Genomic DNA, 21581 nt, shown 5'->3' with positions numbered 1-21581 from the left:
AGTGAGGGGGGAGCTCCTGTGGGTGAAGTCTTTGATGGTGGTGATGGCTCTGTGCTGGTGGGAGTGGGGAGGTGGGGGGGATGATGGACCAAAGTGTCTCTATTGTTGGGGAAGGTGGAGGTGTCAAGGCTGCTTGATGTCTCGTCAAACCAGCAGTAAAAGTCGTTGAGGGTGTTGGCCAGCAGCAGGTCGTCAGTGGAGTGGGGCTGTGTGCTTATATCCTTACTCTCATTTCCCTTAGCGTATCTGTAACATGCAACTTCTGTCGGTGCTGTGCTACTGGAAACTGAATTTCCCAGAGGAACCGACCCGAGGGATTAATAAAGGTCCATCCATCCATCGGACATTTGCACACATGCTTACAGTTTTTTCTGAATGCTTAAACCCTAACTGTGATTCCTGTAGCACAATCTCTAAAACTATTCAGACTTATAGCAAAACCACTCACTGAGTTTGCAAAACTAAAAGCACAAAAACTGCTTTGCACTCAGTTTGCAATTTTGTAACACACACTTTGCAAAACTGTAGGCACAATTCACTGCACAACACTCAATTACCAAATTTCCAACACACTCCTAGCAAAAGTATACACATGTATGGCTATCATTAACACTAATCTGCCAACTGTCTGGCACACTTTCACATGTGAAAACTTCTTTAGATAATTAGTTCACTTTGCAATCAGCCTAAGCACTATAATACAGGTAAGCTGTGTGTGTGCGGATGGAGTACAATGGAGGGAGCAGAAAGAGTGAGAAGTAGAGGAGGCCGAGGAAGAGGACGTGGAGGTGAAGAAGTAGGATGAAGAGGACAACAAGGACAAGGAGGACCAAGAGGAAGACGAGGAGGGGGGAGAGGAAGATGAGGAGGGGGGAGAGGAAGGGTAGGAAGAGTAAGAAATAGAATTGCTGATGACATCAGAGCTACAATAGTGGACCATGTAATCAACTGTGGAATGACCCTGAGGGAAGCTGGCCAACGGGTCCAGCCTAACTCGAGCCGCTACACTGTAGCAAGTACCATAGGGACATCTTGAAATGAGAATCGGTTAGTACAAAGATTTGTAGCACTGCCATATGCCAATGAGAAACACACCAATACCATTGATGTAAAAATACTGAAATTGTTACTTTACAGAATTGCTAGATGACCAGATGCTGGGGCAGAGGAAGCATGTTCACTGCAGACCAAGTAACCCATATAGTCATTATGGCGATTGCAAATAATCTTATACTTGGAAATAAACACTTGTGTTTGTTTTGATGTGTTTGAATAAACAGCAGTACTTGAAGTTTGGATCCCTCTATGCTTATGGATCTATGACAGAAGTATGAGCTCAAACTGACATAGCCTACCTTGTGCACAGAGAAAGCAAAAGCCAGATGTGTTTTGTATTCATACCATCAGTGTGCATTGTGTGCTTAGTAGATGATGGCTTGTGTGTACTGTTTGATACGGAAACACCATTTTTACGAAGGTGTGAAGAGTTAATATAGCTGTGTTTGCTTTTGCAAGAGAACTACAATGTTTTGATTATTGGGTGACAGGTTTTCTTATTTGTGTGAAGAGTTTTGCAAAATTAGCCAATAGTTACAAAAAATGTGCTTAAGCAATGAGAAAAAACTGTAAGAATTGCATTGACCCCATTTCCTCCAAAGTAAAATTCTAGCTGCACATGTCCATGAAAATTTCTCCCACTGAAATGAGAGCCAGCACTGTTTTGCAGTATGTTTTAAGTTACATTGTTTTGAGTTTGTCATAAATATTTACTGCACAGTTTAAAGCATTTCTGAGTTTTCCTGAATATTGAGTCTTTTTTTTTTTTTATTCTGTTCATCTGGACGTGGCGTTTTCAGTGTTCCAAGTGACTTCTCAGTAAACAGTACATTTGCACACTGACGGAAAACAGCCCACCTCAGCATTGTCAAAGTGGGGAAACATGTTTCTGGCTGAGCATAAGATTTCTGCTTACAACATAGAAACTCAGCTCTAAATGAAATTCAGATGATTTTTTAAGTGTGGCTAATGTATTATTTGACTTCTAAGGCATCCACACACACACACACACACACACACACACACACACACACACACACACACACACACACACACACACACACACACAAGAACAACAACAACCCAGAGAAGAAGAGGGGTCGTGTTACTATGCATCATAAAAACACAATCATTCATCTTCCAACTGAATCTTTCTGTTCTGGCTTTAGAATCATTGGTTGTTTACTGAGCCGTACTTTGGGAGTCATTGTCATGGTCCTGCGGCCATGACTCGGTGACTTTGTGTTTATGTTCTTTATTGTTATTACTTTCATTATTATTCGTGGCTGTTTTGGGATGGTTTGTGCTTGGGATTTTAGATACTGGGTTCTGGGTTTGTGCTCCCTCTATTGGTCCCTGGTGTTAGTGTTCCCCTGTCTCGTCAGGTTAATCAGGTCCAGCTGTTTCCCCCACCTGTGTGTGATTTCCCAGTGTCTCTCTGTGTACTTATAGTGTGTGTTTTCCTCTGCTCCTCGTTGCGTCGTCTGTGTTCATACCGTCTGTGAAATTCCCTGCGTGCTCTCCCTGCTGTTTCTCACTTCGATGTTCAGGTTTGCTACTCCTTGGCTTAGTTTCTCCCAGTTTAGTTCATCCTTAGTTCTGTTTGCCATCTCCACTTTATGTTTGGTATTGTTAATAAATCACCCTCACGTCTGAATAAGTGCTGCATTTGAGTCCTCCTTTTCACCCTTCACACGGCCGCTGCCCCGGACCGTGACAGTACGACGCGACCACAAGATGGACCCAGCAGTGCTTAATCTGTCCAGGGAGCTACGGGAGACGCTCATCGATGCCACACAGGAGCTGATCGACCTGTGGCTGGAAAGCCCGGGTGGCACGTCCCAGCGCGCAATAGAGAGGCGGCTACAGCGTCTGGTGACCAGTCTCCCATGGCTTCTGGACTCGCTCTGTTCGTGGGATGGGAGTTTCTCCTTTTGGACCTTGGACTTCACCCCCCGTCTGCATTTACTTTCGAGCAGCCCGAGGCGGTGAGTGAGCGGGATTGCATTGGCTTCCCCAGATTCCGGGACTTTGTTTTCTGGGGCTATTCAGAGCGGGATGGGAGACTGTACGGGTCGCTTACCCACCTTCGTGGTAACGGATCCTTCCCAAGTGGGCGTGTACAGACCCTCTGGAAAACTGACAGACTGTGTCTCTGCCGCTCCCTCCGAGCCAGGACTTTATCACCATTCTCCGGCTCAGTTCTGTGTCCAGCCACAAGCTTCCAGGTCTTTAGCTCAACCGTTAGCCTCCCTACGGACACAATTACCTGTTCCGCCGCCACTCCAGTTAGCCACTCAGTCACCACCACCGCTAGCATCGCTTCAACCCATAGTTCAGTTAATGGCTGAGTCACAATATTCACACTGTTTTTCCACCGCTGTTTCTAAGCAGGGAGATGAACTGTTTTACAACGGACCTGTTCCTCAAAAGCTGGCAACATTAGAGACTGTTGCTCACCCCGGGGCTTCCCCCAGAGGCTGGGTTACTGCCCTCAGCTTACTCTGGACCCCTGGAGGCCAAGCGGCCAGCTGTGAACTGCACCGGGCTGTCACTGCCTGAGCAGGGTCAGTGATCTGCGCAGCTGCGGCCCTCCGTACGTGCGCCAGAGGCCCACGTGCCTACTGGTTTTGTTTCACGTGCGCCAGAGGCCCACGTGCCTACTGGTTTTGTTTCACGTGTGCCAGAGGCCCACGTGCCTCCTGGTTTTGTTTCATGTGTGCCAGAGGCCCACGTGCCTCCTAGTTTTGTTTTGTGTGTGCCGGGGGCCCCGGTGCCCGCTGGTTCTGCGGCTGTTTTCGCTGGGGGGCCCGAGGAGCCCATCCAGCCTCCTGCTTCACCCGCTGGGGGGCCCGAGGAGCCCGTCCAGCCTCCTGCTTCGCTAGCTGGGGGGCCCGAGGAGCCCGTCCAGCCTCATGCCACACCGGCTGCCACGTCGGCTGGGGGGCCCGAGGAGCCCGTCCAGCCTCCTGCTTCGCTAGCTGGGGGGCCCGAGGAGCCCGTCCAGCCCCATGCCACACCGGCTGCCACGTCGGCTGGGGGGCCCGAGGAGCCCGTCCGGCCTCCTGTGGCTGCTTCTCCACCTGTGGCTGCTTCTCCACCCGTGGCTGCAGCGCCGCCTCCTGCAGTACCACCACCTGCAGCGCTACCACCTGCTACTGCCACGCCTCAGCCTGAGGACGCAGCCTCGCCTGGCCCGGTTTCATCCTCGCCTGGCCCGGTTTCATCCTCGCCTGGCCCGGTTTCATCCTCGCCTGGCCCGGTTTCATCCACGCCTGGCCCGGCTTCATCCTCGCCTGGCCCAGCTTCAGCTTCATCCTCGCCTGACCCAGCTTCAGCTTCACCCTCGTCTGGTCCAGCCTTCGTGTCTGCATCTTCGTCTGGTCCAGCCTTCGTGTCTGAATCTTCGTCTGGTCCAGCCTTCGTGTCTGCATCCTCGTCTGGTCCAGCCTTCGAGTCTGCATCCTCGTCTGGTCCAGCCTTCGTGTCTGCATCCTCGTCTGGTAAAGCCTTCGTGCCCGCATCTTCGCCTGCTGCGGCTTCATCATCTTCGCCTGCTGCGGCCCCGGCTTTCGTGCCTTCAGCCTCGCCTGGCCCGGCCTCGTTTGGGTCTGGAGCTAAACAGCCGTTTTCTAGACCGCTGGCTAGGCTACTGGCCGGGCGCCGTCGCCTGACTGGCCGCCGTTGCCTTCCGCACGGCCGGCCCCCGGACCGCCATCGCCTGAGCGGCCGCCGTTGCCATCCGCACGGCCGGCCCCCGGACCGCCATCGCCTGAGCGGCCGCCGTTGCCTTCCGCACGGCCGGCCCCCGGACCCTCTTCGCCTGAGCGGCCGCCGTTGCCTTCCGCACGGCCGGCCCCCGGACCCTCTTCGCCTGAGCGGCCGCCGTTGCCTTCTGCACGGCCGGCCCCCGGACCGCCGTTGCCTTCTGCACGGCCGGCCTCCTGGACCTTTTGCGCGCCTCCACGGCCTTCTTCGTGGCCGGCCTCCTGAACTGTCCCATCCTGGCCTCCTGTGTTATCAGGCCCCAGGCCGGCCTCCTGAACTGTGTTTCGGACTCTGCTCCCCTGTGAGTTTTGTGTACCTTTTTTTTTTTTTGGGGACTCTGGGGCCTCCGTCTTTGGTCATGGCCCGGTCCCTCCGTCCTGGGCCCCCTGCCGCCCGCCCGGATCTGGTGGTGTGTATCTGTGGCTGTCGGGGGCCAGCCCTTGAGGGGGGGGGTACTGTCATGGTCCTGCGGCCATGACTCGGTGACTTTGTGTTTATGTTCTTTATTGTTATTACTTTCATTATTATTCGTGGCTGTTTTGGGATGGTTTGTGTTTGGGATTTTAGATACTGGGTTCTGGGTTTGTGCTCCCTCTATTGGTCCCTGGTGTTAGTGTTCCCCTGTCTCGTCAGGTTAATCAGGTCCAGCTGTTTCCCCCACCTGTGTGTGATTTCCCAGTGTCTCTCTGTGTACTTATAGTGTGTGTTTTCCTCTGCTCCTCGTCGCGTCGTCTGTGTTCATACCGTCTGTGAAATTCCCTGCGTGCTCTCCCTGCTGTTTCTCACTTCGATGTTCAGGTTTGCTACTCCTTGGCTTAGTTTCTCCCAGTTTAGTTCATCCTTAGTTCTGTTTGCCATCTCCACTTTATGTTTGGTATTGTTAATAAATCACCCTCACGTCTGAATAAGTGCTGCATTTGAGTCCTCCTTTCCACCCTTCACACGGCCGCTGCCCCGGACCGTGACAGTCATACTGTTGTGATACTGGGGAGAAAAGGGTAAGGTTTGATAGAGTAAACCATTACACACAAAACTTTAAAAACCTAAAGAGTGTGTGAGACTGCTAGCTGTGTAGTTCAGCAATAAACTTATCTACAAATGTGTTAGTAAAGAGTGACTTGTACTTCTGTCCCATTAAGCAACAGTTTAACAAATTTCACTGCAAACTGTAAAAGGAAGCTGGATTGAAATAGGACAGTAGTGATGGATTAAGTGCAGGAAACACTAGTATAAGGTGTCTATGGAACAAATCTCCTTCAGCGTTCAAAATGACCAACGTGAGGACTGCAGGCGTTTCTCTCGGTTGTGTTCAGGGAAAAAAGCAGCTAAATACACTGAGACTGCTCCACATTGTTAGTGAGTTAACTCTGGATATCTGCAGGTTTGTCAAACTTGGAGTGAACAAAAGCAGAAAAACAGTAAAAGATGCAGACAGTGAAAGTCTGGTTTATTTCATGAACACAATGAAACATTTTACAGTCCACAGAGCAAAGTAGCATACATGATAAATAGATGCACATAACACGGCCGGTGAGAAGTAAAACTCGTCGTCTTACCACATGTTATATTCTGTAAACTTAAAATAACCACAGAAATTAGAGTTTAGTGTTTTAAAGTCATTATTAAAAACATGAGTCAACATTACTGAAGTGACACTTTAACGATGCTTCATATCACAGTCTTTATGATGATAAAACTTGTTCTCTCGTTGGTAGATGTCTGCGCTGACACTTGTCATGAAAATGTCCTGAGCCTGGGTTCAAGCTTCCTCTTCAATTACCTTTGATCATTAATAGGGTCACAAAAGATTTGTCACATTATCCCCATTAACAACATGCTTTTATAGAAATCATTGTGACACAAATATTTCAGATTCTTGTTTCACAACGTGCACAAACTCAAAATCTTTAGAGTCTCATATTTATAAAGAAACCCAAAGAATACATTTATACCATTGTATGAGCTGCACTTCTTGTAAAAAACTGATTGGAAATGCGTTTGAGAAAAGCTCCTGCTGTGACCTTCCTTCTGTGAGGGCACACACACACACACACACACACACACACAGAGCGAGAGAGAGAGAGAGAGGTTCAAGGTTCAAGGTTCTTTATTTGTCACATGCATAGTTATACAAGTATAACACACAGTGAAATGTAGCCTGACACGCTCCTCGACATGTGCAAAAATTGGGGGGGGTGTAGAGGAAGAACATTATATATATATATAGTATATACACTGGGTGAATGTGCAGTAGTAGCAGCAAGCAGGTGAATTCTGTACATTAATATGAATAGACATCTGACTATTTTACAGGATAGACAATATAAACATATTTAAAATTAAAGGAATTGAAATGTACATTGTGCCTTGGTTTAGAGTGTTTGGAAGAGAGTCCTGTCTCAGTCAATTATAGATGATGTGAGAGGGCGGGTGTGTGTGTTTAGGGCACGGATGGCTTGGGGATAGAAGCTCCTCTTGAGTCTCTCTGTCCTTGCCCGGAAGATGCGGAACCTTCTACCAGATTGCAGAAGTTGGAACAGTTTGTTGCCAGGATGGGACGGGTCCTTCAGTATCTGCGCTGCTCTAGTCCGGCATCTCCTGGTGTAGGTGTCCTGAAGCGGGGGGAGAGCAATCCTGCAGCAGCGTTCTGCTGTACGGATCACTCTCTGGAGAGCTTTTTGGTCCTTCACACAGCTGTTCCCGAACCACGATGTCATGTTCTGTGTGAGGATGCTCTCCACAGCGCCTGTATAGAAAATCCTGAGGATCTTTGGAGAGACCCTGAACTTCCTCAGTTGTCGTAGGTGATACAGGCGCTGCCTAGCCTTTTTGGTCTGGACCTGAATGTGGACCTGCCCACCCTCACCACCTGAGTTCTGCCAGTGAGGAAGTCCAACACCCATGCACACAGACTGCTGTTAAGTCCCAGATCCCTCAGCTTTGTGAACAGTCTGCAGGGCACTATTGTGTTAAACGCTGAACTGTAATCAACAAACAGCATTCGCACATAGTTACCCTGTTTCTTGTCCACGTGGCTGAGAGTGGTGTGTAGGACGTGGGCGATGGCATCCTCTGTGGATCTGTTGGATCTGTAGGCGAACTGCAGCGGATCTGTGGTGTCTGGGATGGAGGAGGAGATGATGTTCTTCAGCAGCCTCTCAAATACCTTCATTACTACCGAGGTCAGTGCAACTGGCCGGTAATCGTTCAGGGATGAGGGTTTGCTGTTCTTGGGCACAGGGATGATGGTGGATCTTTTGAAGCATGTGGGGACCACAGACTTCGCCAGGGACTCGTTGAAGATGTAAGTGAACACACCTGCTAGCTGGTCAGCACAGCAGCGCAGCAGACGGGCGGTGATGCCGTCTGGCCCCGCCGCTTTCCTTGTGTTCACTCTCCTCAGTGCCGCTCGGACGTCATGCTCGGTGATGCTGGTCACCGGTCTCTCGCTGATGACGTCACTATCCTCGGTAGTCAGGCGGTAGATAGCATTAGCCGCCTGGCTAACCTCGAAACAGGCGTAGAACCGATTCAGGTCGTTGGTGAATGCAGAGTCGGCGTTGATCAGCGCAGTGTCCCTGGCTTTGTAGTCCGTAATGGTGCGTAGTCCGTGCCACATACTCCGTGTGTCGCCCTGGTGGAAGCGGGACTCCACACGTTCCCGGTACCGGCGTTTGGCATCTCTCACCGCGCGCCGCACGCCGTATGAGGCCGCTTTGTAGGTGCTCATATCGCCAGTGGTGAGACCCGCGTTGTAGGAGGCGGTCCTGGCGTTTACTGCAGTGCGGATCGATCTATCCATCCACGGTTTCTGGTTTGGGAATGTGGTGACTCTCGCAGTGGGGATAATCTCCTCCGCTAGCATGTTGACGAAGCATACTGCTACTTCCGTAAACTCGTTGATGTCGACTGCGCATGCTCTGAACATGTCCCAGTCTACGTCGTTGAGTGCGTCCTGTAGCGTAGCTTCTGATTGGGCAGTCCACCGTTTTACCTCCCTCGTGGTTACTTCTTCCCTCCGTATGCTTTGTTTATAATGGGGAATGAGGAAGATGGCGTTGTGGTCAGACTTCCCAAAAGCCGGGTGTGAGACCGCTTTGTAGCCCTGCTTGTATGGCGTGTAGCAGTGATCCAAAATCCGATCCCCTCTCATTGGACACGAGACATGCTGGTAAAAGTTTGGCATGACTTGTCTGAGGTTCGCTTTGTTAAAGTCTCCTGCTACAATGAGGGCTGCGCCCGGGTCCTTGTTTTGAAGCGAGCTCAGCACATCATGTAATTCGGACAAAGCCATACCTGTGTCCGCTTGGGGTGGGATGTAGACCACCGTGGCGATGACTGAGGTGAACTCACAGGGCAGATAGAAAGGGCGGCACTTAATGCTCAGGAACTCCAGATGTGGCGAGCAGCCGCTGGAGAGAGTAGAAATGCTCCTGGCATCACACCACTTTCTGTTTATCATGAAACACACTCCTCCACCTTTGGTTTTGTTCGACTCTGCCGTTCTGTCCGCGCGGAGCACAAAGAATGAATCCGACGGAGTTACAGCCTGGTCCGGCACGGTGGGGGTCAGCCATGTCTCCGTGAAGCACAGAATGTTGCAGTCCCTCATGTCACGTTGGAAGGTGACCCTTGCTCTTAGGTCATCGAGCTTGTTCTCCATGGATTGTACATTGGCCAGTAGGATACTGGGCAGTGGTGCGCGATGCGCCTGCTGTCTCAGTCTGTTCCTAATACCAGCACGTTTTCCCCGGCGCTTCTTTGTTCTGTGGGGATATCATTACAGTTTTTTACAGACGCTAGGACACATTTCTCAATACTTAGGACACTTTTGCAAAACTCCTCACACAGTGAGCACAACAGAAGTCTATGTGGGCTAAACTGAGGATCAGTTATCATTGTTTTGGCACAAAATGCATTCAATGACTACATCTCTCAAATTTCATGAATTATTTTCTCACTCAGAAACAACAACTGCCAAAAATCTTTGTACGTACAGGACATTTTGCATGTGCTTACATACTGTTTTCAAAACTGTTAAACTTATGGCCAAAACAATAACACAATGCAAAACTTACAGTTTTTTCTGAATGCTTAAACCCTAACTGTGATTCCTGTAGCACAATCTCTAAAACTATTCAGACTTATAGCAAAACCACTCACTGAGTTTGCAAAACTAAAAGCACAAAAACTGCTTTGCACTCAGTTTGCAATTTTGTAACACACACTTTGCAAAACTGTAGGCACAATTCACTGCACAACACTCAATTACCAAATTTCCAACACACTCCTAGCAAAAGTATACACATGTATGGCTATCATTAACACTAATTTGCCAACTGTCTGGCACACTTTCACATGTGAAAACTTTTTTAGATAATTAGTTCACTTTGCAATCAGCCTAAGCACTATAATACAGGTAAGCTGTGTGTGCGGAGTACAATGGAGGGAGCAGAAAGAGTGAGAAGTAGAGGAGGCCGAGGAGGAGGACGTGGAGGTGAAGAAGTAGGATGAAGAGGACGACAAGGACAAGGAGGACCAAGAGGAGGACAAGGAGGGGGGAGAGGAGGATGAGGAGGGGGGATAGGAAGGGTAAGAAGAGTAAGAAATAGAATTACTGATGACATCAGAGCTACAATAGTGGACCATGTAATCAACCGTGGAATGACCCTGAAGGTAGCTGGCCAACGGGTCCAGCCTAACTCGAGCCGCTACACTGTAGCAAGTATCATAAGGACATCTTGAAATGAGAATCGGTTAGTACAGTCACTTCGCACAAAGATTTGTAGCACTGCCATATGCCAATGAGAAACACACCAATACCATTGATGTAAAAATACTGAAATTGTTACTTTACAGAATTGCTAGATGACCAGATGCTGGGGGCAGAGGAAGCATGTTCACTGCAGACCAAGTAACCCATATAGTCATTATGGCGATTGCAAATAATCCTATACTTGTGCTTTTAGTTTTGCAAACTCAGTGAGTGGTTTTGCTATAAGTCTGAATAGTTTTAGAGATTGTGCTACAGGAATCACAGTTAGGGTTTAAGCATTCAGAAAAACTGTAAATCTAAAAATGCAGTTTAACCAGCCACAGCTGATTCTCATTGTAGATGAACATCTACACAGGTGTTACTCCTTCAATTTCATTACAAAAGGAGACAACTGCTGAATAGGTTTGTTTTGTGATGTGAACATGGACCCAGCCAGAAATGGAGAAGTGGCTGAAAGATGAAGAAGAGTGGCTGGGAGGGGGCGAGGAATACGTATGCGTGGTGGAAGAAGAATAAGAGGAAGATCAAGAGCTGTAGTCTCAGATGAGATCAGAGCTACTGTAATTGATCATGTAGTAAATCATGGTCACTCAATGAGAGAGGCTGGTCAGAGAGTGCAGCCAAATCTGCAACGCTCTACAGTGGCATCTATTGTTAGAGTTTTTCGGCAAACCAACAGGTAACTTGTATTCTGCAAGGGCATTTGCACATTTCAGAAGTAAATAAGTTTTTGTGTAATTGTTGTTGCATTTCTGCTTAGGACTCAACGGTTACCTCACACAGGAGGGAGAGGACGGATGTTCACTGATGTGCAGGAAACTGCCATTGTTGATATGGTCATCAGAAACAATGGGATAAAACTCACTGAAATTAGACACAGAGTCTTGGCAGACAACGTTACTTTCTCAAATATTCACAGTGTAAGCGTAACAACAATTTCTAGAGTCCTGAAAAACATCAGGTCAGGATGAAACAGTTGCACACTGTGCCTTTTGAGAGGAACTCTGAACATGTCAAGCAACTCAGGAACCAGTATGTCCAGGTAAGATCACAATAAAATACAGATCTGTTTTTGAACAAAACCAAACACACAAAGACAATTTTTACAAATTTACTACTGTAACAGCTTATGTTGCCTTGTGGATTTATGTTAGAGAGTCATGGAGATTGAAGGCAGGCAAACACACCACATTTTCATCTTTGAGGATGAGGCAGGTTTCAACTTGGCCAAAGCACGGCGACGAGGGAGGAATGTGATTGGGAAGAGCGCCACAGTGAACGTCCCGGGCCAGAGGGGTGCCAACATCACAATGTGCGCAGCAACATCCACTGATGGACTGCTGCTACACAGACCACTGATTGGGCCATACAACACGGAACGGCTCCTTGCGTTCCTGCATGACCTCTATGGAAGGGTTGTGCTAGGTGAGGAAAGGGATGCGGAGAGAAGGAATCAGCCAACATTTATAATTGTATGGGACAATGTGGCATTTCATCACTCCCGTGCAGTCACCGAGTGGTTTGCAGCCCATCCCAGAATGGAGTCTCTTTTCCTCCCACCTTACTCTCCATTCCTCAACCCCATAGAGGAATTCTTTTCCTCATGGCGGTGGAAGGTTTACGACCATCATCCACATGATCAGATGTCCCTCCTGGATGCAATGGACAACCCGTTCTCACTCCCAACGCGTAAAATAATGACGATTTGTCACGTCCCTTAACTTCTCATGCTGACGCCTAAGGTACCCTTCCACGTTTTTATGTGACGCTGTGGGTTGTCAATTCATTCCAATATGAACCCGCTCGCGGCGATCAGAGACGCTTCGAGCAGAGGCTCCAGCCATCCATTTACTCCAATAATAACCCCGTCACGGCGAAACATGACGCCGTGAAGCACAATCTAACTGGAGAACCGGGGACCCTCTCCGCGAACGGGTTTTTCTCCCTAATTTAATGCTTTCTTTTAATGACATCGTTAACATTTCTCAACAAAAACACGAAAGTATCACTGATAATTCAACAATAAAATCGCTTCATGTTGTGGCCATCACACAGTGTTTTCCAAACTGATTCACGATCTGAAAGTGCGCAGATTTAACGTACATAATCCTTCGTTAGGTTTATTATTTTCATTTCACACGTAAAACACATTTATAGATTCATTCACCACTCCTGCTAGTTTTGGATGCGCTCGGCTCCAACCAATCAGACCAATTTACGCAGACGCACTAATCCCGTAACTGCACACTACCCATAATCCTCAACCGCCGTCACTATGGAAATGAAGATGACAACAGCTTGGTGCTACCCGTTATTCCTTTATTTACTCTAAAATAATAACCAGCGATAATACGAAATTAAACTGGCCCAGTGTTTAATTATGTAATTAAAAAATGCAAATTGTAGTATTTTATTTTTTACAAATTGCAATATTTATCTACAGCGCGCCTTTAGCGACACGTCAACAGATCTTAAGCAAGGCGATTGGATGGTTTTTACTGCAATGCATCTTGGGAGTCGTAGTAAATGTATCTTTCAACTCACGGTCCTGCAGCGAAGTTTTCGACTGGACACGAGGCAGATCCTAGCTAAGTAAGTTGTGATAAACTGTGGGTAATTTGCATGTTCACTGAAATATTAATTTCAGTGATATTAAACTGATATTAAACTTGAAATGTTTTCACAGAGCAGTCTGTGTACCAAGAGAACTACTTCTGCAAAAGTTTATTTAAATTTTTTTGTGATGTATTCTCATGTGTAAGACACTTGCTTGGCCACCCAGCTAATGTTAGTACTGCTCTATTTTAGCAATGTATCTTTTCTGTAATCAATTCAGGGTTTTTTTAACCCTATTCACGTAATTAACTCAATATTAATGACTTTAATCTCGTAATTGATTTTTTTTCTAAATATGGTGTAATACTGCCTCGTAATATATAAGTTATTTCTTTGGTCATAAATTATTTTTGTAATCGTTTCACCAAAACAGACCTGAAATAATCCCTACATGTTCCATTTTCATTTGCAGAAATGACAAAGCCAAAAACCAAACCATGCCCTTCCTGTCAGGCCCCAAACACCTGCAACAGGAAGACATGCAGTGGATGCCTGGGCAGCCTGAACCTAAAGGAGGGATTGAAAAATAAACAAGAACAGTTTAAAAACAGTAACTGGGCTGCCTCTGTTAAAAAAAACAGAAATGCGAGCAGGGTGGTTAATTCAGCCCAGTTGTCAGTAAGTTTAAAAGTTCTGATCTAATAAGTGGTTGGTCTGGTAGACAATTCTTTATTAATCACAGTTGTCAATGTTTTCTTGTATATCATGAAGTAAGAAACTAACAAGACATGTATATACACATAAAATATTAATTTATAAAAGAGCATAAATAAAAAAGTTATTCACATCAGAATAACATCATCACACTAAAGACATCCAACTAGAAAAAACTTGTTAAAAACTATTTTTATTCAAGCTACTTCTGATTTTTAATTTAATCGGCTATTAACTGAGAGACAAAACATTTCAAGATGGATTTTATCATACATTTACAGGTTTGGTCACCATAAATACTTTTTAACTATCGACAACAATAAAACAACAAAGATGTGAAACTTAAAGGTTTGTTATACATCAGTTTGCTTACATGAAAGACTGGCTGCATGTTTTTCTTTGTTGTTCTTGCAGGTTTCAAAGCTACATGCCCTGGGCTACCAACCAATTCTGTTTCTTGGACAGTTTGACCGTAAGGGCCGTATAGTAGGGGACGTGATCACTCAGATCGAACCAGCGGAAGGTGCTGCACGTGACATCCTCATGAAGATGAGGAAGCTTTATGAACACCTTCTGAGAAGTAAGATATGCTTTGTCCATTATCTGTAACCAGGTGTCCTTATCAGGTAGCCTATCCTAGCTGTCTTTGGGTGATACTCATGGTACACCCTAGATAAGAAGGCAGATCATCACGGGGTACATAGAGACAAACAAGATGGTGAGGATGAGGATAGTTAACAGTCACCAGCTATTCTGTTCTACTCTACTCTATTCTGTTCTATTCTATTATTCAGCCAAGGTTCAGACCAGTAACCTTCTTGCTGTGAGGTGACAGCTGCCCTACATGTCCTGTTGCTAACATGAAAATAGTGTTATATCTGCCTTATTACCTCCCCATGTGTCGGTCACATCACCAAAGCTAGCCATACTGAACCTCTGGTGTTACCCACCTGAACAATTTTGTATGCGTGTGTGTGTATAGTATGGTCTTTCACACTCATGTATATACAAATGTAATTTTAAAAATCTTCACGAAAACCAGACCTGATAATTCTCTTCGAGACTTTCTAGTATAACAAATGTTATAATGTTACCAATATGAACACCAAGATTCTTAAATAATTTATATACTTCTTAAGAGGTTACCTGATTACCTCCCTGAGGTAGTTAGCATCACCATTGTACAAAACTCCTAAGTCACAGTACTAGCTTGAAGTGTCAAATGTTATTCACTACAAAGTCAGGAAAGTAGTGTCATCAGAGGAAAAAGTCATTATCTATCTGGATTTATAGTCACACTCATTAATTTATTAATGTACAATGTAGAAAAGCACTACAGATGTCACACTACCCTAGAGGGCACTTGTACTGAATTATTTGGGTCAGTGAGTGTGCGAGATGACTTATTTGATGCCAATATTTACCAGTTGTATCTTTAGTAAAAACTTAACTGAAAACATGCAAATCACTACTTATTATGTGTTTATGTGTACTGTACATTTTTTCAACCCATTTTAATGAATGTTTAATATTTAAAATTTTTCAGAATTACAAGCTTCACCTCCTGCTAAAAGTTCTACACCAGCAGCTGGACCATCCTCTGCTGACAGTGTCGATGCTGGACCAGTCCCAGACCCAGAGGCTCTAAACGAGGAATTTATTCTTCATTTAGAGCCTGTACCAACATCTTCCCTCTGTCAGCCTCCTGCATCCTCCTCTTCATCTCTGCTTCCTCCTGCATCCTCCTCTCCATCTCTGCTTCCTCCTGCATCCTCCTCTCCATCTCTGCTTCCTCCTGCATATTCCTCTCTGTCTCTGCTTCCTCCTGCATCCTCCTCTCCATCTCTGCTTCCTCCTGCATCGTCCTCTCCATCTCTGCTTCCTCCTGCATCCTCCTCTCCATCTCTGCTTCCTCCTGCATCCTCCTCTTCATCTCTGCTTTCTCCTGCATCCTCCTCTCCATCTCTGCTTCATCCTGCATCCTCCTCTCCATCTCTGCTTCCTCCTGCATCCTCCTCTCCATCTCTGCTTCCTCCTGCATCCTCCTCTTCATCTCTGCTTTCTCCTGCATCCTCCTCTCCATCTCCACATCCTGCATCTCCCTCAATTTCTACGGTGTACACCTCGGATGTCCCAAACAAAAAAAGGACAAGGAAAGGTTAGACGTTATGGTATTGTAAATGTACGAAACACATGACATGTTCGTTAAGTTTGTTAAGATTTCTTTTTCTTAATTTTTGCATTTTTTCCAGTTTTACAGAACTCATGTAAATATTTCATTTGTTATTTTTCAGAATGCCGAAAACACCGTACACAGAAGATTTTCAAATATGAAGAGATAGTAGACAGGAGAGTTGTAAATGTAAGTAATTTAGCCTGCTGTTGTGCAGATTTGTTTGCGTCTTTGGACTTCCCGGATTTGAACTGTGCCTGACTGAATATCCATAAGCTTTTGTATTTGATGAATCTACACTAATTCAGCCACTGAGTCAGGATTTCACTCCAAATAGGACATTAAATAAGAACAGACCACCTGATACGACCTGGTCATGCTGCCTTCCTGATGTTTACGTTCTTTAAAGTCCTCCTGACATCATGCTCAGAAGGAGTGATTGATGTGGAGGTGCTCCTTCCCATTCAGTAACATCTGCTTCAGTTAGTTTTGCTTGTGAGCCACAATGTAAGCAGTGTTGCTTTGCTGACATGCACTCGATGCTGGCAGTACAAGCATTGTAGTGGTTCTTATGTTTTTGTAAACTAATTGTATAATATATTGAGCCATTCAATAGTACACAAATGTTTATAAGCTCCTTTTTGTATGCAACTTGCATGTCTTTCTTAATTAATTGTTTGTTTATATCATGTTTTTCAGGAAAAAGAAGAAGTTAAAGTCAAGTGGAAGCCTTGCTCAACATGGTATGTAGTAACAACTTTGTTGGACGGGAACAGACATTCATATTGTTGATAAATAGTTATCAACTCAATTTGAATTCATGTATTTGGACTAAAGTAAATTGGGAGCTTTTAGCTATCGAGCTCCTCTTCTGTGAGGAGCTTGATAGCTGTCCACCTCCAAAGTCCATTATGAGTTTTGGAGGTGGACATGGTCAACACTTTTAAGAGTAGGCATAAGACTTTACTTCTTTATAGAGCTTATAGTTAGGGCTGGTTCAGCTCAGCCCTTAGTTATGCTGTAATAGGACCAGACTGCTGAGGGTTAGTGTCCCCCCCCCCCCCCCCCCCCCCCCTCTCTGTCTCTTTCAGGGTTATGCAGGCTCAGTATTGGTTGAAGATGCAGTCACGTCTCCTTTTACTGAAAACTCTCCCCCTCTCCCTCACCACCATCTGTAAACATACATGTCTCAGTAATGCAGTTCATGCATGTTACTAACTAAACTTCTTCCCTGGAGTTTCTGTGCTCTCTCATCCAGCAGGTTCCAATGGATCGTGGCTGCTGCTGTGGTCCTGCTTGACATCTACTACATATATTAATACTCTCTGACTTGATTTGATTAATTTATATTACAATGAAGGTGTATAAAGCATGACATGAATATAGAAGATATTTCATCCTAAAAAATTGTCATATGTCACAACCTAAATTGTCCTATTTTGTGTGTGGTTGTCGTTGTTGTTTGTTATGTTTTTCTCCTGACAGTGGCAAAGTGTGGGATGACACATGGGAACCTGCGCAGTTTTACACACAGTAAACCAGGCACCACAGGTCGCAGAGATCACACAGTTCACAGCTTGCAGTTCAGCATAAAAGTTCAAAATAAAATATTTACTATACATTTCAACCAGTGTCAGTCTCTGTTTCACTCTCTAATTGTGGCTCAAGTACCTAACATATTCATGAATCTGATCGATCAATAATATCTTCCCTGCACTCGACATCTCATAGTTTTACATATCAGCCAACATTGTTGTCTACATGCTCATAAATATAGAAGTGACTTGCTTATTATAACATATTACAAGGTAAAGTAATACTGCACTGCACGTATAGTAAGTAACACCTACTGTGTATGGGAGCCTAAAGCAAAGTTAACTGCACCAGTACCAGCTTCAGAACATATTGTATATTATATGTTTCTACCTTTTTGTAATATGTCATGTTTAGATGCAGTGACAATTGCACATTTGGAGTTGTGGTCATATGTGGTCTTTATATACAGGGTATTAAAAAAAATTGACATTTTTTGCTATTTTTCTTGTTTGTTTGCACAATATTATTGTGTACATATTACATATGTAACATTATTGTTAATATTATTATTAGATATCAAAGATACAATTTGATTGAGGGTTTTCCTGTCATAATTTCAATAAAAATGCAATTACACACGTAAACAATAGGATCAAAATAAACTTTTAAAAAGTCTGTTGATCAAATGCTGATTTTCAAAACATTCTAGAGGAAAACAGAGATAAAATAATCTGAACAGTAACAGTGATTGTGGATGATGATGGAGGCTTCAATGGATTATTCTGTTTCAATCAATAGGTTTGTATCTATGACAATAATTTGATAAGTTTAACAGGTTGGTTTAGGCCTGGCAATACAGCAAATATTCACAAACTTTTGTTTTTGAAGAATGTTTATCTTTTTTGGGATGAAGCTATCTGGCAAAATGAGACAGCCCTTTTAACCTAATCTTTATGTCTTTTTTGTGGCTATGATACTGGATTTTGGTTTGATGCATATGCAGGTTACAGCTGGGGAATGGCAGTATGTTGTGGATTGATTTGGCATGTTCAACCACTGTTACACCAAACTCTCTCACTTATAACATGATAAAGGCCTCTTACTCAGTGTCATGGATTTTCTATACTTTTGGGGACACAGGGCCAAAGTCTGAGGCAATAAGTCAGATCAAAGAAGGCAATGATTCTAAAATGGGAGTTTACTTATGTCATTATATATATCCAGGAATATGTGCCAGAGGATAGTTGTCATGAAATCAATATTAAATCAAAGTATTCCTTAATTACCACAGCTGACACGAGTTCTCCATAGCTGCCTGCTGTCTCAGGATCTGTCTCCAAAAAGGACCAGGGAGCGCTAACATGTTATGTTCTAAACTGATGAAGAAAATGCACATTAAACATAGTATAAACTTACTGAGTGAAGTAATGTCAAGAGGATTCCTTTAGCTCCTATTGGGTTGGTTCCTTGATCAATGCAATACAGAATCATTAATCTGGTTTTATGTAATGTCCTCAAAACATGTCAAAATGAGGCTCACTAGTCTGTGTGGCCTCCACATGCCTGTATGACCTCCCTACAACACCTGGGCATGCTCCTGATGAAGTGGCAGATGCTCTCCTGATGGATCTCCTCCCAGACTCCAGGACTAAAGCATCTGCCCACTCCTGGACATTTTGTGGTGCAGTTGGTGGATGGAGCGAGACATAATGTCCCAGATGTCCTCAATTGGATTCAGTTCTGGGGAATGGGCGGGCCAGTCCACAGCATCAATGCCTTCGTCTTGCAGGAACTGCTGACACACTCCAGCCACATGAGGTCTAGGATTGTCTTGCATTAGGAGGAACCCGGGGCCAACCGCACCAGCATATGGTCTCACAAGGGGTCTGAGGATCTCATCTCAGTACCTAATGGCAGTCAGGCTACCTCTGCCGAACACATGGAGGGCTGTGCTGCTCCCCAAAGAAATGCCACCCCACACCAAAACTGACCCACTGCCAAACTCATGCTGGAGGATGTTGCAGGAAGCAGAAGGTTCTCCACGGCGTCTCCAGACTGTCACAAGTGCTCAGTGTGAACCTGCTTTCATCTGTGAGGAGCACAGGGCGCCAGTGGCAAAGTTGCCAATCTTTGTGTTGTCTGGCAAATGCCAAACATACGGCACTGTGTTGGGCTGTAAGCACAACCCCACCTGTGGACGTCGGGCCCTCATACCACCCTCATGGAGTCCATTTCTGACCGTTTGAGCGGACGTGCACATTTGTGGCCTGCTGGAGGTCATTTTGCACAGCTCTGGCCTTTCTTTCCTACCCCACAGTACCTTCCCTTACCATTTGTTTCCTACTCTTTTACTTCTTCTTTGATGACGGTTGTCTTTCTAGATAAGCAATTTCATTTGCTCTGGGGCGAGTCAATGGCTCGGGTGCATTCTGGGACTGTCAGTTCACCAGTGTGCTGGCATGCTTCTTAACAAACACACCACTACAGCAAACATCTCAGTTGTACTTGTTGATTTCTTCGACAAAACACTGAACAAAAAATTTACTTGTGAGTGTGCTGCCTGGTGCTTTTAAATTTTGTGATTATTTGAGCAGCCCAGAAAGCATCCCATAAATTAAATTATGTTATCGTATCTGAACATGTACACTAGTCATTAAATTAGATGGGAAATAATGATTCAGGGTAAACAACTGCACCAAGGAAATTCCATTTTTCTTCTCAAAATGTAAAATGTCTGTTGAAAAATCACATTGAACAGAGATGTGATTAACTTTTTATTTTACCAAACATAACATCAATGATGACACAATCAGTCTTCATCAGAAGTGCTCAAATCACTCTCAGTGGCATCGTCTGGAATGTCCTCCTCCTCCTCCGAGTCCATTTCCAGGAGTGGTTGGTGGCTGAGGATTCTCTTGTACATGTCCTTTACTTTGAGCATTTCAGCTTTCAGTTCACTTTGTTTTTTTAAAACCAGGCTACAGAGTCCCTTCTGTGCATCCTCCGACATGCCAACAAAGGAGGCTGTAAAAAGAACAAAACAAATAAATATGAGAAAAGTAAAAAAAACAAACAAAAAAAAACCTCACCTCATAAACACAATGAATTAGGATGCTGTAATTAAACATTTTTTTAAAAGGGAGAAGGCAGTGTTAGCTAGCAATCTAGATATAGGTAAAAGATCCAGTAAGACTTTAGCATCTGCTCTTATTTTCAATCGATTCATCAAAAAATTAATAAATAAATAAAGTGCTTACAGTCTGAGGAGATTGTCCCCAACACCACAGAACGCATTCGCAACACTGTCCAGTGATGCTGCATCTCCCTGCAGAGCATCATCTCCTCCTCTCTCAGGCGCCTCACAGCCATCACCTTCTCAAAGACCATTCTCTTTGTCCGGAGGTCAGCAGCAGCTACAGTTTAACAACATCAGATGGGAAAACATAGCAGCATATTATGATTCAAGAACAAAACATTCAACTACTGCTCAGATACTGGGAGCTTGTTTAAAAAGGATATTTATAAATCAAGAGCTTACGTTCACTTGTGCTCTGCCAGGGCCAAATATCGGTCTACATGAGGGCATCACTGGATACGATTTGCTTTGTTGGTTCAGCGAGCTTGTTGTAGTTGTCAACAGCAGCCGCCAAGCGTTTCTTCTCACCTAAGATGACCTTGCGAATTCTGTGTCGCCTCTTGTTGCTATCTGTAAATAATCATAAAAAATTCACACCTTCACATAATGTATATAGTTTCATTTTAATCTACACTCATCAATTTGTTTGCTAGAACAAATCACATCCAGCTTAAACAAACCTGGATCTGATTTGATTCTGTTTACAAAGTAGCTGCACAAGCTGTACAAACTGAGCATCAAACGGTCCGTTTCAAAGAAACTGGGACGTACCATTTTGTCTGTAAAGACTTTGTGTTCGCACTCTGATGATGACGACAAGCTCCTCTATTCGTGCCTGCAACGCTCCAAGGCTGCCATCAGTTTGA

At 44.9% G+C, this 21581-nt stretch overlaps 2 protein-coding genes across 2 annotated transcripts in view; both read left to right on the top strand.

Moving 5' to 3' along the window:
* Positions 1–21581, top strand: part of LOC308385722 (uncharacterized protein) — a 93336-nt gene that overhangs the window by 28879 nt on the left and 42876 nt on the right. The window lies entirely within an intron of this gene.
* Positions 13032–17099, top strand: LOC308386416 (uncharacterized protein). Its single transcript, XM_080865921.1, has 6 exons — positions 13032–13192; positions 13629–13834; positions 14285–14450; positions 15417–16028; positions 16165–16232; positions 16743–17099. Exons 2-6 carry the CDS (start codon positions 13631–13633, stop codon positions 16833–16835), a joined length of 1143 nt encoding a protein of 380 aa, XP_080722047.1. The 5' UTR covers positions 13032–13192; positions 13629–13630; the 3' UTR covers positions 16836–17099.

This window comes from Rhamphochromis sp. 'chilingali' (genome assembly GCF_963969265.1).
Source record: "Rhamphochromis sp. 'chilingali' genome assembly, chromosome: 18".
In the NCBI taxonomy this organism is placed as follows: Eukaryota; Metazoa; Chordata; class Actinopteri; order Cichliformes; family Cichlidae; genus Rhamphochromis; species Rhamphochromis sp. 'chilingali'.
Note: the sequence above shows the minus strand (reverse complement) of the source record. Positions and strands in the feature narration are given on the sequence as shown.

Excerpts from the sequence above, each read along its gene's own strand:
- LOC308386416 (XM_080865921.1), top strand. The coding sequence starts at position 13,631 with ATGACAAAGCCAAAAACCAAACCATGCCCTTCCTGTCAGGCCCCAAAC. Across the intron at positions 13,835-14,284 it reads TTAATTCAGCCCAGTTGTCA|GTTTCAAAGCTACATGCCCT; the intron begins GTAAGTTTAAAA and ends TTGTTCTTGCAG. Across the intron at positions 14,451-15,416 it reads TTATGAACACCTTCTGAGAA|AATTACAAGCTTCACCTCCT; the intron begins GTAAGATATGCT and ends AAAATTTTTCAG.